The sequence below is a fragment of the Theropithecus gelada genome, chromosome 15, assembly GCF_003255815.1.
Source record: "Theropithecus gelada isolate Dixy chromosome 15, Tgel_1.0, whole genome shotgun sequence".
Taxonomy (NCBI): Eukaryota; Metazoa; Chordata; class Mammalia; order Primates; family Cercopithecidae; genus Theropithecus; species Theropithecus gelada.
In genome coordinates this window covers 109,546,717-109,561,743 of record NC_037683.1, presented here as the reverse complement: position 1 = coordinate 109,561,743, position 15,027 = coordinate 109,546,717, and the positions used below count along the sequence as shown (strand labels likewise).

Genomic DNA, 15,027 nt, shown 5'->3' with positions numbered 1-15,027 from the left:
TTTCAAAATGTCCGTAATAGAAAGTAACAAATAAATAAACCTATTTTTTGAAATGATCAAAATCCCCTTCTAGGGTAAGTAGCTCTCCCAGGGTCCCACATTAGCAAAGGGCGATATGGAACTCAAACTCAGATTTGTATTGTTGTGTTCCAAAAAGTTCCAAGTCCACAGTTCTTGGCACTCCTTGATATGTGGCTAAGGCTAAATGCCAATGCAAGGGTAGTGCCAAAAGATTACTAGGGATATCAAACATCTTGTTATCACGTACCCCACTGGTAGTCCCAGCTACCTTTACACGTTTTATTTCTGTGCATACCAAATGTTAAATATTAAAAATGTTAAAGCCTGCTAAGGAAGACTGTAACGATTGCCATCAGCTCACCTGTCGCAGGTCTCCAGTGGAGACACTAATAATAAGAGTTGGAATAATCATGAAGCAGGCATTGTAGAAGAGCACTCCGTATTTCCCTAGCTCCTGCAAAAACAAAAACATAAAAACCACTCAATTTTAGAAACATGACGCATAGATTTCCTGGAGCCCTTTATTCAACTGCATATTCATGCAAAGTTAGAATATGCATTCTGGGTAACTCTACTGGAATATTTTCAGCAAATTTCTGACATAAAATGCTTCATTTTGAGGGTACTGAGATTTTGGAATAAACATTTGTTTTACACCAAAACTACAGAGAAAAGGCATGGCAGTGGAAAGCCTCTAGGGTTCCATTCATCTCCAGCATTCTAATTGTGTGGGGTTTTTTTTAAGCACATTATTCAAAATGGGAAATCTGGAACAAAATAAAGAACATTAAAAACGTGAATATAAACAAAACTCTTTAAAAACATCTGCTGTTTCCATTAAAGGACAGCAGCATTATACATTTACTTTCATTAAAGTGGCCACACCACTTCACCATTTTCAAAAAAGGATGACATACTGTGATTTTGCAAAGACAACAAACCTGTTTTTGTAAAACTGCTACCGTTAAAAAAAAAAAAAAAAAATGGCCATGCAGGGGGAAAAAAAAACACAGAACAAAAAAAAAAAAAAAAAAAAAAAAACAAGCAGGAAAAAAAAAAAAAACAGGGAAAAAAAAAAAAAAAAAAAAAAAAAAAAAGCTCATAGAAATAAGCCTGTTGGTCAGAGTGAACTCCCTCATCCAGCACAAAGAGCTTGGAACAAAGAAACATATGTCTGACTCATCCTCCCGGGCTTCCTGTAACAGCTGGGGGCGGGAGGAGGGATGGGGCCTCCACGTGACAGGCAGCCACACAAAAGCAAAGCTCCTCTGCCCCAGCCCCTCATCATCAGAAGCAGCAGCTATTGCTGGACAGGACCTTACGAATTATCCATTGCAGTCATTTCATTCCACAGATGAGGAAACTGACGTTTGGCGAAGTTAAGGTTCAAAGTCACAACAGCCAGTAAGTAGCAAAACTTGTGTCACTAACCCACATCTCCAGACTCCAAACTAGTCCTTTCAGAACATCGTGACCCCTGACCTTGCCTTGGTCTTTGATGATGCCAGTAAAAAAAAGTTAGTTTGCCTTTCAAATTAATCCCTTTTTATATATTCTGAGTGTGCATCTAAACTAGTAGCTTTTCCCATGCTATCTCATTTTCACCCAAAAATTTGCAAATAATAACTTACACAGACAAGATAATTGAAATTAGTAATCTACACGTCATATTATATAAATTACATGACATGCCAACTGTACACATTCATTTTCGTTTTTCATATACTTCTAGGGCCCAGATGACAAAGCCAAAAAGCCATAGGCAAGGTCTGGTACCTTTGGGTCCATTTTCTGTTTGGTATAAACTCCATTTGCTGCTGTGAAGATATCATTCAGGAATACAAAAATATAGCCTTCTAAGTTAAAAGCAAGGTCAGACCTGGGAGGGAGACCACAAAAGGAGAAGGATTATTCGAAAACTCCTAACTTGGCCTCCAAGCCCGCCTGTTTTACCTTTCCCTAATCAAATCCACTTTTCTGTGGCACGCTGTGTGGTAGTGAATGGTTAATTCCTCTGCTTTGCCTCCAGACAAAAACCAAACCAGCCCATCAGGTGGCTTCAACTCAGCAGTGAACGGCTTAAAACCTCAGGGACAGGAACCATCTTCCTTCAACTGCAACCCCTTTCTTTCGCTAGCTGAGGAATCCGCGTAATAACTGGTGAGCCCTGACTTTCCTAAGGGGAGTGCTTCACCCTGACCCACTCAGCAACTTCGCTTATTGTAGTGAACAGGGCCACCTCCAGGGTGCAGCCAGTGAGGGGCAGCTGGCAGAGACTGGGTAAGAGGGGTTGCACGAGGCAGTGACACCTCCTTCTGGTGCCCCAGCCGCACCCTATCCATCCTTCTGTGTGACCCCTCTGTGGCTCCTTTCTTCCCATTCTTTTGAAACATCTTCTCTTCCATTTCCACTATAAATAGCACCAGCGTAAAAACATCTGGGGAGCTATGACAGGAACAAGAGGAAGAGCAACAGCTGAGCCATGAAGTGGCCCACCCACCTGCACTTGATGGTTGCAGACAGTGCTAGGCCATGCCATAATTCAGAAATACACACTGCCAGGGAGGAAAACCTTTTCCCGTGCCCTCTCAGGTTCAGTGTCTGGGGGCCTGCTAATTTAACTGATAAAAGACAGATTAACAGGAGAAAGAGAATACAAATCTTATTAATACGTTCCCTAAAGTTCACAGAAAATAAGTGAAACTCAAAGAAACAGTGAGGCTTGGGGACTTACATTGTGACAAAGGAAAGAGGATTTGGGCTTCAAGGAACAAATAAATTGTGTAACTGTTAGAAAGTAACTGGGAAATCTATGGTGGAAATGATGAAGGAGAAGGGTTATTTTAGGGTTTGTTTATGCAGATGCATCTCAGGGCCGATCCTCCACCCAGTGACAGGAATTGCTCTCCTCTTCCTGGGATGGGAGAAGGGGCCCCCTTCACAATGGGAAACTGATTCCCTGTTTTTTAGGCAGAAAGGAGAAGGCAGCAAACTTCCTGATCTGTTGATTTTCAATTGTCCTCGGCTCAAAATAATCCTGATCCCACAGTAGCATAGTTTGGAGGGGCATATCCTAAATCTTCTTCAACGTCAAAATAAGATTATTTCTAACCAAAGAGAATGAAACAGAGAGGAAAACCTGTACCAAAATCTGAATGCAAATTAAATTAGACTTTTGCTTGAGGCCTCCACACATTATTATCTACAAACATATTTGTGAGAAGGGAAGTTAATTTTAGTTATCGTAAGTCAGAATTCTCTCTCAGTCACAATTTTTTAAAAAAAGTCCAGGTGCAGTGGCTCACACCTGTAATCCCAGCACTTTGGGAGGCCGAGGCGGGTGGATCACAAGGTCAGGAAATCGAGACCATCCTGACTAACACGGTGAAACCCCGTCTCTACTAAAAATACAAAAAATTAGCCAGGTTTGGTGGCGGGCACCTGTAATCCCAGCTACTTGGGAGGCTGAGGCAGGAGAATGGCGTGAACCCAGGAGGCGGAGCTTGCAGTGAGCCAAGATCGCACCACCATACTCCAGCCTGGGCGACACAGCGAGACTCTGTCTCAAAAAAAAAAAAGAAAAGAAAAGAAAGGATTTTCAACCAGGTGCAGTAGCTCATGCCTGTAATCCCAGCACTTTAGGAGGCCAAGGTGGGTGGATCACCTGCGTTGGGAGTTCGAGACCAGCCTGACCAACATGGAGAAATCCCGTCTCTACTAAAAATACAAAATTAGCTGGGCATGGTGTCACATGCCTGTAATCCCAGCTACTCAGGAGGCTGAAGCAGGAGAATCGCTTGAACCGGGGAGGCAGAGGTTACAGTGAGCCAAGATCGTGACTCCAGCCTGAGCAATAAGAGCGAAACTCCGTCTCAAAACAAAAGGATTTTCTTCAAAATAAGGGTCTTCCAAATTTCTTACCTACCCACATGTGATTCAGCGTGAAGAAGAGCAGAGTCTGCTGCCCCCTTAGACGGCAGAGCTAAGTGAGTGGAAAGAGGATGGGAGGAGACACTGCCCACCTCCTGGGAGAGCTGCAGGGGAACTCCTACTCAGGGGACCAAGAGTTCCCAGCAGCACTGTTCCCACTCCCAGAAGCCTGGGCCACTGTCAAGCGGCTTACCTACCGTTTGTTTAGGCCGGTGGTGACAGCACAGACATTTCTGAAGAATTTACTTGTTTAATCAATTAGAGCAGATTCATGTAACCCTTGCAGTTGTTCAAGCGATCCTCCCATCTTGGTCTCCTGAGTAGCTGGGACTACAGGCATGTGCCACCATGCCCGGCTAATATTTTTATTTCTATTTTTGTAGAGACAGGGTCTCATTATGTTGCCAGGGCTGGTCTCAAACTCCTGGGCTCAGGCAATCCTGTCACCTGGGCCTCCCAAAGTGCTGGGATTGTCAGAGGCGTGTGAACCAGAGCAACTCCATCTTAAACAGGAGCTGGGTAAAATGAGGCTGAAACCTACTGGGCTGCATTCCCAGGCGGTTAAGGCATTCTAAGTCACAGGATGACATAGGAGGCCAGCACAAAATACAGGTTATGAAGACCTTGCTGATAAAACAGGTTCCAGTTAAGAGGCCGGCCAAAACCCACCAAAACTAAAATGAGGCTGAAACCTACTGGGCTGCATTTCCAGGCAGTTAAGGCATTCTAAGTCACAGCATTAGATAGGAAGTCACCACAAAATACAAGTCATAAAGACCTTGCTGATAAAACAGGTTCCAGTTAAGAGGCCGGCCAAAACCCACCAAAACTAAAATGGCCACAAAAGTGACCTGTGGTCGTCCTCACTGCTACACTCCCGCCATCACTGTGACAGTTACAAACGCCAGGGCAACGTCCGGAAGTTACACTATATGGTCTAAAAGGGGAAGCATGAATAATCCACCCCTTGTTTAGCAAATCATCAAGAAATAACCATAAAATGGGCAACCAGCAGCCCTCGGGGCCGCTCTGTCTATGGAGTGGCCATTCTTTTATTCCTTTACTTTCTTAATAAACTTGCTTTCCCTCTGCACTGTGGACTTGCCCTGAATTCTTTCTTGCACAAGATCCAAGAACCCTCTCTTGGGGTCTGGATCAGGACCCGTTTCCTGTAACAGGATTACAGGCATGAGCTACCACACCCAGCCCAGATGTTGTATTGTAACTTTTTCTGGCCATGTGACTTGCTTTTTGAATAAAATGTGAGAGAAGGTGACACATGTCACTTCTGGGCGAAACCTTTAAGAACCAGGACACAATTCCCCACATTCCCTTTTCCTGCTTGTTTGGCAAAGGAAGTGCCCTCTGAGGCAGGGACTCCATCAGCCTGGATGCCTGAGTAAGCACATGGAGCAGAGCCCTCTCACTAGCACTGCCTGGTGTTGGGTGGCGTGTGTGGCATGGATGGGGTGCATCTGGTGAGTGAAGTTACTGCCGTGTGGAGGTTGTTTGTTACAGCGGCATCGCCTGCTCACCGGACAGTCTGATCTGCCACTGCTTGCATCTGGACGCGCTAATGTAAGAGGAGAGCAGGATGGGGTCACTGCTGGTCTCTAGCTGAGCACTCACGGCTGATCTGTGGCTAAGCGCTGTGAATGCCAGCAGCCAGGAGGGGATCCGTTCTGTGAGTGCCAGAGGTAGGACCAGCCTGAGCATGGATACTCCAGGCTGGCTCTTGGTTGAAAGTCAGATGCTTCTGGAACCCCGATTGACCCTTTCAGATCATTTGTAGATTGTCCTTACATATGCGAAGCACAGACTGGATTTCTGCTCCCTGGTTCTGGAAATGTGCCTGTATACACATGGTAACTGAAGGGCCATTCCTCACCAAAGACTTACCAACAGTTTTATAAACCATTTTTTGCAAAAGTCTTTAACTGGCTGTAAGTCAGTGGTTTTCAAGATGAGCCCTAAGGAAGCTGGAAGAGAGGGGCTGTGCTGGGGAGACCTCAGAGTGCCGTGGGAGGAGCCCAGGGAATTTCACCCCAAAATATGGGACCCTGGCATGCAGATTATTTTACATGGGAAGCCCTTGAAGGGCAGCAGATGCTGAAGAGGTTTTTCTTGGATACTCCCTTTTCGACCTTAGAAGACTGCCACTCATGAGAACACACTTGCTTTCCATCCCCCTCTCTGACATCTACTGCAGAGAACAAGACTGAGGAATGCAGCCACATCTGGGCAGACTTTAAAAATATAATGTCTGCCTCTCGGGTGCAAATTCCAAAGAGAATCAATCCTTTACAATTTCTGTCTCCCAGGTCCATTCATTCTCTCCAGTCATCATTCCTGACCTCTCAAAAGCATTGTCTCCACTCCCTGCCCTCCTGTGAAGAAGGATATAGAAGCACCTGCACCCCACTGGGTCACTGGGTGGCCACTCTCCCGTGATCTCCACCCCAGGCATGGGAAGGTAAATCTGTGTGTCTTTTTCTCTTCTCAATCTGCTCTTTTGTCAGTTCCTTTTTTTTTTTTTGAGATGGAGTCTCACTCTGTCACCCAGGCTGGAGTGCAATGGCACAATCTCAGCTCACTACAACCTCCACTTCCCAGATTCAAGCAATTCTCCTACCTCAGCCTCCCAGTAGCTGGGATTACAGGTGCACGCCACCACACCGGGCTAATTTTTGTATTTTTAGTAGAGACAGGTTTCGCCATGTTGGCCAGGCTGGTCTCGAACTCCTGACCTCAGGTGATCCGCCCGCCTCGGCCTCCCACAGTGTTGGGATTGCAGGCGTGAGCCACCACAGTTCCTTTTTTAATGAACCTTCAGAGAGTAGAGGGGGAAGCTGTCCCCTTTAGCCCCAAAGCATCTTCCACAGAACTCCTCCCTTTTTAAACTACTTTACTCCTAAAATTTCATTCCAAAAAAAACCTGTCATGACTAAACCAGGCTCTGAGCGCTGCTGTCTAATGGGTGCTGGCACTATACCCACGGTGTGAATTGGAGCACTGAGACCACAGAGCCAGCTTTCAAGGAGTGAAATTCAGCCCATGGCTAGGACTAGGGGAGAGAAAGGTTCAGATGAAACATTAAGTAATAAACCTTACTCTGCACAATGGACTAAATACATTTATAATAATAATAAGCATGATTTGTTTTTCTTAGAGACAGGATCTTACTCTGTTGCCCAGGCTGGAGTGCAGTGGTGCAATCATTGCTCACTGTAACCTCAAACTCCTGGGCCCAAGAGATCCTCTTTCCCCAGCTTCCTGAGTAGCTGAGACTCCAGGCACACACCACCATGCCAGGCTAATTTTCTCTCTCTTTTTTTTTTTTTTTTGTAGAGATAGGGTCTCACTGTTGCCCAGGCTGATCTCAAACTCATGGGCTCAGGTGATCTTCCCACCCAGGCCTCCTACAGTGCTGGGATTATAGGGGTGAGCCATCACACCCAGGGAATGTAACTATTAACATGCACTATCCACCATGCATGCTATAACAGAGAAATCTGAGCACCTGCCTGCCCATGAAGACTTAGAGTCCTTGTTATTCCTTTTGCAAAATAATTATTAAAGTGGTAGTCGTGCACCAGTGTTGGTTCATATCCCAAACATACAAATACATTTAGCATTCTACCATCGGAAATAGCAACTGCTAAGGTATCATGGAATAATAAAATAAATCAGCACACAAAGGCTTTGTAAGTCTGTTATTGTTAATCAAATGCCTAAGAACTTCTCAAGTAAAGCTGTTATATTAAAGACAAACATTCAGTAAGAAACGTAAACAGTTCACTGCTTTTTGTGAAGAAAAGCTGTACTAATATCTTGCAATGCTCTCTTCACATATTCTCAGAAATTTTCTGGCCAACGTGGGACCCACTTTGACTTTCACAGGAACACACAGGGATTCCACTAACTTCAACAGATTTGTCTCCTGGCTGCTCAATTCAATGGCAGCCAGATGGAAAATGAAAAACAGAGGATGGGGCTGGGCCTATTGTGAAAGACACAAAGAAGTTATTGAGCAGGAACAGTCCAAAGTCTTACCCAGCTGCTATGAAAGCCCCGAGAATGATGGCAAAGACACTGACGATGATGTTGAGCGAATACTGCTTCCTGTAATAAATACATAAAGAAAGGAAAGGGAGCGGACAGGAAAACATTGAAATATGATTCTATTTTTTAAACAAATTGAAAATAGACATCAACAGTTTTACAGCTAAAATCTAGCAGACAATGCTTCATGTAGAGAAAGCACTAAAAGTGTTTCTAAGTCAGACTAAATTTACATTATTTCTTAAGCAGTTTTCTTAATCTAATTACAAACTGATTTCTCTGTTCTCACTAGAGAGATACTGGGACAAAACACAGAAGCGCTCCTGCTGGTGGATCTAGTTTGTACGGACTGATAGTGAGTATTCAAAGATTAAGATAATATTCAGTACAAGGGCTTAAAACACTGAACCACCAACCGAAATTCATTTCTAAATAATCCTCCCGGCAAAATCAAGAATCAACTTTTTGGATATCAAACTAAATATCCTCATGAGAAATTTTATACCAACAATATAAAAATTAATTTCTTCTGATATTATAATCACTGCATCAGAACTGACATCCCTCATACCCTGCACACCTGTCCTGTATGTAGACGTGGACAGTTCCTCTTCTGTATTCCGAAATTGGTATATATTCCGTCTGGCTCAGGAAACAGGCTTACATCTGTTTTGGAGTTTCTTTTTCCTTCTCTCTTATGATTTTCTTTTCTTTTTTTTTTTTTTTTGTTGAGACAGAGTCTCGCTCTGTCGCCCAGGCTGGAGCGCAGTGGCGCGATCTCGGCTCACTGCAAGCTCCACCTCCTGGGTTCCCGCCATTCTCCTGCCTCAGCCTCCCGAGTAGCTGGGACTACAGGCGCCCGCCACCAGCCCGGCTAATTTTTTTGTATTTTTAGTAGAGACGGGGTTTCACCATATTAGCCAGGATGGTCTCGATCTCCTGACCTTGTGATCCGCCCACCTCGGCCTCCCAAAGTGCTGGGATTACAGGCATGAGCCACCACACCTGGCCCTTTCTTATGATTTTCTACCACAAACATGCATTATTTTTCTATGGTAAAATTACAACTTTTAAAACATCCCTCATTAAGTTCTTAGGGAATCTCAGAAGCACACAACTACTTTTAAATGAATAAACCATTTGTCCTTAAATTATTGCCCAACTAGCAATGGCTACTAGAATTTGCTGGGGAAAAGAAATGCAGTGGGTGGGAGACACACTGGAAGAACGGAGGAAAAACAAAATCACCCGAGTATGACGGTCTCCAGAAGTAACGTGAGGGGAATGGTGAATTTCCTGAGCACGGTGAACATCGGCAGGCTGCCAGGAAAAGAGTGAAGCATGTCAGACACCAAGGGTTGGTTGGTTGGTTTTTTCTTTTACATGTTTTACATTTTTAATTAAGCTTACTAATTTTCCAAATTAATTTTCACATTTACCATTAACAAATCACATTAAATAATAACAATAAATGGAGATTAAAAGATTTCATGCCACTTTCACTTAGCAATTTATTTACTTATTTTTTATTTATTTTTGGAGACAGAGTCTCACTGTGTTGCCCAGGCTGTAGTGCAGTGGCGCTGTCTCGGCTCACTGCAACCTCTGCCTCCCAGGTTCAAGCGATTCTCCTGCCTCAGCCTCCCAAATAGCCGGGATTACAGGCACACGCCATGACGCCCGGCTAATTTTTGTATTTTTAGAAGAGACAGGGTTTCGCCATATTGGCCAGGCTGGTCTCTAACTCCTGACCTAAGGTAATCCTCCCGCCTCAGCCTCCCAAAGTGCTGGGATTACAGGCGTTAGCCACCGCACCCGGCCTTCACTTGGCAATTTAAGACACCATTCTGTCCAACCATTCTAAAGGTTATGCTGAAACTACTTCATGATGTGAACCGATACATCCTTTGACAAATCAAGTCAGGCCTATGCATCGTCATTAAACAGTCCTGACCGGCTGGGCACGGTGGCTCTCGCCTATAATCCCAGCACTTTAGGAGGCTGAGGCGGGCGGATCATTTGAAGTCAGGAGTTTGAGACCACCCTGGCCAACATGGTGCAACCCCTTCTCTACTAAAAATACAAAAACTAGCCAGGCATGGTGGTGTGCACCTGCAGTCCTAGCTACTCAGGAGGCTGAAACAGGAGAATTGCTTGAACCCGGGAGGCAGAGGTTGCAGTGAGCCAAGATTGCACCACTGCAACCTCTGTCTCAAAATAATAAAAAAAGGTTCTGACCTTGGACCTAATTACTTCTTCTTGGGAAACTTATTCTAAGGTAATAATCGAAAGACAGGAAAAAAACCACATGCGTAAATGTGTTCACTGCAGTGTCCGTGGGAAACACATCAGAAACAACCTAAATGTCAGACATCACAATGGTTAAATAAATCATGATACATTCAGTTGAGGGAACATGGTATTATAACTGTAATACAAATACTATTGGAAAATCAATATTAAATAAAATAAATGGATACACAGCTATGTAGGGTCTACAATGTAACAAGATACATTTTATATACAGAAAAGGGCTGCAAATGATTATTTATTTATTTATTTATTTGTTTTGAGATAGAGTTTCACTCTGTCACCCAGGCTGGAGTGCAGTGGTGCAATCTCAGCTCACTGCAGTTCCCACCTCCCGGGTTCAAGTGATTCTCCTGCCTCAGCCTCTCGGGTAGCTGGGATTACACCACACCCGGTGAATTTTTGCATTTTTAGTAGAAACGAGGTTTCACTATGTTGGCCAGGCTGGTCCTGAACTCCTGATCTCAGGTGATCCACCCGCCTCAGCCTCCCAAAGTGCTGGGATTATAGGCGTGAGCCACCGTGCTGGGCTGAAAATGAGTATTTAAAATTGTCTGTTAAAAGGTAGATTTATGGGTGATTTTCTTCCCCAGATTTTATGTAATAAGGCTATATTTCCTTAAAATATATACTTAAGAACCTTTTACCCACTCCTAACACCCAGAGATTCCAGGATGCAGCTCAATGCATAGTCAACAGACTGCCAGGGCTGCCAAACGCCAGCCCATCTCCACCTGCTTCTAGATGCGACCCTGAGCAGCCGATGAGCTAGGGAAAGAAAGTCAGAGCCGGAACAGCAGCACAGGAGGAGAGTGGCAGCTCAGCCAACCAGACCCCAGCACAGGCTTCACAGTCTCAACCATGCTGCATCCAGAGAACAGCTGCAGAAAGAATGTTCAGGAACTTTATATTCACACCTAAATATGTCTTATGAGACTGGCTGGACCTACATTTTTCAAAGCTGCAACAACAACAACAACACGTTTTATCTTTTCAATTACATTCGGAAAGTATTCTAGATTATGCCTTTTAAAAGCAAATAAGGTATACATAATGGTTAAAAGGTGAATGTTTTCCCCGTAATGATCAGGAATAAGACCAGGATATTCACTCTCACCATTGTATCTATTCAACACTGTACTTGAGGTTCTAGACAGTGCAATTAGAAAAAAAACAAACATCTCATTTGGAAAGGAAGAACTAAAGCAAATCTCTATTTGTTGTACAGAACATCTTCTATACAGAAAATCATAAGGGATCCACTTAAAAATTATTAGAACCACAACAAGTGAATCAAGCAAATGTGCAGGAAACAAAACGAATATACAAAAGTCAACTCTGAATATTGCTCACTAGCAATGAGCAATCCAAAAATGAAATTAGGCCAGGCACAGTGGCTCACGCCTGTAATCCCAACACTTTGGGAGGCCGAGGTGGGTGGATGACTTGAGGTCAGGAGTTCAAGACCAGCCTGGTCAACATGGTGAAACCCCACCTATACTAAAATTACAAAAGATTAGCTGGACGTAGTGGTGCATGACTGTAATCCCAGGTACTCGGGAGGCTAAGGCAGGAGAATTGCTTGAACCTAGGAAGCAGAGGTTACAGTAAGCCAAGATTGCACCACTGCACTTCAGCCTGGGCAACAGAACGAGACTCCATCTCAAAAGAAAAAAAAATTAAGTTAGCAAAGCAATTTCATCTAAAATAGCATCAAAAAGAATAAAATTCTTAGACACAATTTTAACAAAAAAAGTGTAAAACTTGTGTGCAGAAAACTACAAAACATTGTTTAAAAAAAAAAATTAAAGAAGCCAGCAGGTGCAGTGGTTAATGCCTATAATCCTAGCACTTTGGGAGGCTAAAGTGGAAGAATTACTTGAGGCCAGGAGGTTGAGACCAGCCTGGGCAGGGTCCTGCTGTGTTGCCAGGCTGGAATGCAGTGGCATGATCTTGGCTCACTGCAACCTCCGCCTCCTGGGCTCAAGCGATTCTTGTGCCTCAGCCACCCGAGTAGCTGGGATTATAGGCGTGTACTACTACACCTGGCTAATTTTTGTATTTTTAGTATAGATGGGGTTTCACCATGTTGATCAGGATGGGTCTCGAACTCCGGACCTCAAGTGATCCACCTGCTTTGGCCTCCCAAAGTGCTGGGACTACAGACGTAAGCCACCACGGCAAGCCAAAAAAAAAATATGTTTTTTAAATTAACCGGGCACAGTAGTGAATGCCTGTAGTCTCAGTCACTCGGGAAGCTCAGTCACTCGAGAAGCTTGAGCATAGGAGGTCGAGACTACTGCAGTGAGCTATGATCATGCCACTTGTACTCCAACCTGGGCAACAGAGTGAGATACCGTCTCTAAGAAAAAAAAAAAAAATTTTTTTTTGAGACAGAGTTTCACTCTTGTTGCCCAGGTTGGAGTGCAATGGCGTGATCTTGGCTCACTGCAACTTCTGCTCCCGGGTTCAAGCCATTCTCCTGCCTCACCCTCCCAGGTAGCTGGGATTACAGGTGTCCACCACCACACCCAGCTAATTTTTGTATTTTTAGTAGAGACGGGGTTTTTCACATGTTGGCCAGGCTGGTCTCAAACTCCTGACCTCAGGTGATCCACCTGCCTCGGCCTCCCAAAGTGAGCCACTGTACGTGGCCTTCTAAGAAAATTTTTAAATTAGAAAAAGAAAGTCATGAAGACCTAAATAAATGGAAAGACACTCCATGTTCATGGATCAAAAGACCTTATGTTATTAAAACCTTAGTTATTAAAAATACTCTTCAAATAGATACACAGATTGCTAGTTTGGATATCTGACCCTTTATGCCTCATGTTAAAACTGGATCCCCATGTTGGAGGTGGAGCCTAGTGGGGAATGTTTCAGCTGTAGGGGCTGATTCCTCACGGATAGATTAATCATCTGGGGCGGGGGGGGGGGTGAGTTCTCACTCTGTTAGTTCCCATGAAGGTTGGTTGTTAAAGGACCCTGATAGCACCCCCCATCTTGCCACGGGATCTCTGCACACACTGGCTCCCCTTCCCCTTCTGCCAGGGGCGGAAGTAGCCTGAGGCCCTCACCAGATGCAGATGCTGGCGCCATGCTTCTTGCACAGCCTGCAGAACTGTGAAGCACACGAACCTCTTTTCTTCATAAATTACCCAGCCTCGGGTAGTCCTGTACAGCAACACTAACAAACTAAGTCACAGATTCAACATAATCCCTATCAAATCTTAGCTGGCTTTATTTATTCTTTTTTTTTTCTTGCAGAAATTGACAAGCTGATTTTAAAATTAATAAGGAAATGCAAGAGAATTAAAAAATCAAAACTATCTTGAAAAAGAACAACAAAGTTGGTGTACTTACACTTTCCAATTTCAAAATTTAATACAAAGTTACAATAATCAAGACTAGCTAGTACTGGTTTAAAAGATAGACAGATAGATAGATAGATAGATAGATAGATAGATAGATAGATAGATGGATGGGCATGGTGGCTCACTCCAATCATCCCAGCAATTTAGGAGGTTGAGGCAGGTGGATCCCTTGGGCCCAAGAGTTTCAGACCAGCCTGGGCAACATGGTGAAATGCTATCTCTACAAAAAATTAAAATAATCATTAGCCAGGTGTCTGTGGTCCCAGCTACTTGGGAGGCTGAGGTGGGAGGATCGCTTGAGCCTAGGAGGTCAAGGCTACAGTGAGTAGTGACTGTGCCACCACACTCCAGCCTGGGTGACAGAGCAAGACCCTGTCTCAAAAAAATAATAATAAAGATAGATATACAATCAAGAGAATAGAATTAAGAGTCAAGAAATACATTCTTAAAATTATGATCAATTGATTTTCAACCAGGGTGCCAAGACAATACAATGGAAAAAGAACAGTCTTTTCAACAAATGCTGCTGGGACAACTGAACATCCACGTGCAAAAAAATGAATTTGAACTTCTATCTCACACCATATACAAAAAATTAACGCAAGAGCTGGGTACTGTCACATGTGCCTGCAGTCCCAGGTACTCGAGAGGCTGAGGTGGGGAATCGTTTGAGGCCACAGTGAGCCATGACTGCACCGGTGAATAGCTACTGCATTTGAGTCTGGGTAACACAGCAACATAGAAAGACCCCATTACTTAAAAGAAAAAAATTTTTAATTCTCTGAGATGTATCAAAGACCTGGATATAGGATCTAAAACTATAAAATTCTTAGAAGAAAGTATAGAAGTAAATCTTTATGACCCTTCGGTTAGGCAAAGCCTTAGATAAAACATCAAAAGCACAAGCAACAAAAGGAAAAAATAGAAAAACTGGAATTCATCAAAATTAAAAACTTTTACAGGCTGGGCACAGTGGCTCATTCCTGTAATCCCAACACTTTGGGAAGCCAGAGAAGGCAGATTGCTTGAGTTCAGGAGTTCAAGATCAGCCTGGGCAACATGGTAAGACCTAGTCTCTGCAAAAAATATAAAAATAAGCCAGGCGTGGTGGTGTACACCTGTAGCCCCAGCAACTCAGGAGACCGAGACAGGAGAATCGCTTGAGCCCAGCACAGTGAGGCTGCAGTGAGCTGTGATTGCACCACTGCAATCCAGCCTGGGTAATAAAGCGAGACCCTGTCTCAAAAAATAAATAAATAAATAAATAAATAATATTTTTATAAATGGATAAACAAAACGTTATATATATACACACATATATACGTATATA

General features: G+C 43.7%; 1 protein-coding gene across 3 annotated transcripts in view; it reads right to left on the bottom strand.

The window, feature by feature from the left end:
- SLC35D2 (solute carrier family 35 member D2) overlaps nt 1-15,027 on the bottom strand; it is a 75,052-nt gene that overhangs the window by 35,497 nt on the left and 24,528 nt on the right. For 2 of the 3 annotated variants that reach the window (XR_003116031.1, XM_025360705.1), the window contains exons 5-8: nt 9,262-9,333; nt 8,005-8,073; nt 1,798-1,900; nt 383-475 (exon numbers count right to left, since the gene is read on the bottom strand). Coding sequence is in view for 2 of the 3 variants with exons in the window: in XM_025360705.1 (XP_025216490.1) it covers nt 383-475; nt 1,798-1,900; nt 8,005-8,073; nt 9,262-9,333 (337 nt within the window). In the remaining variant the exon portion in view is untranslated. The remainder of the gene's footprint in view (nt 1-382; nt 476-1,797; nt 1,901-8,004; nt 8,074-9,261; nt 9,334-15,027) is intronic. The other variant, XM_025360706.1, reaches the window with a different exon arrangement.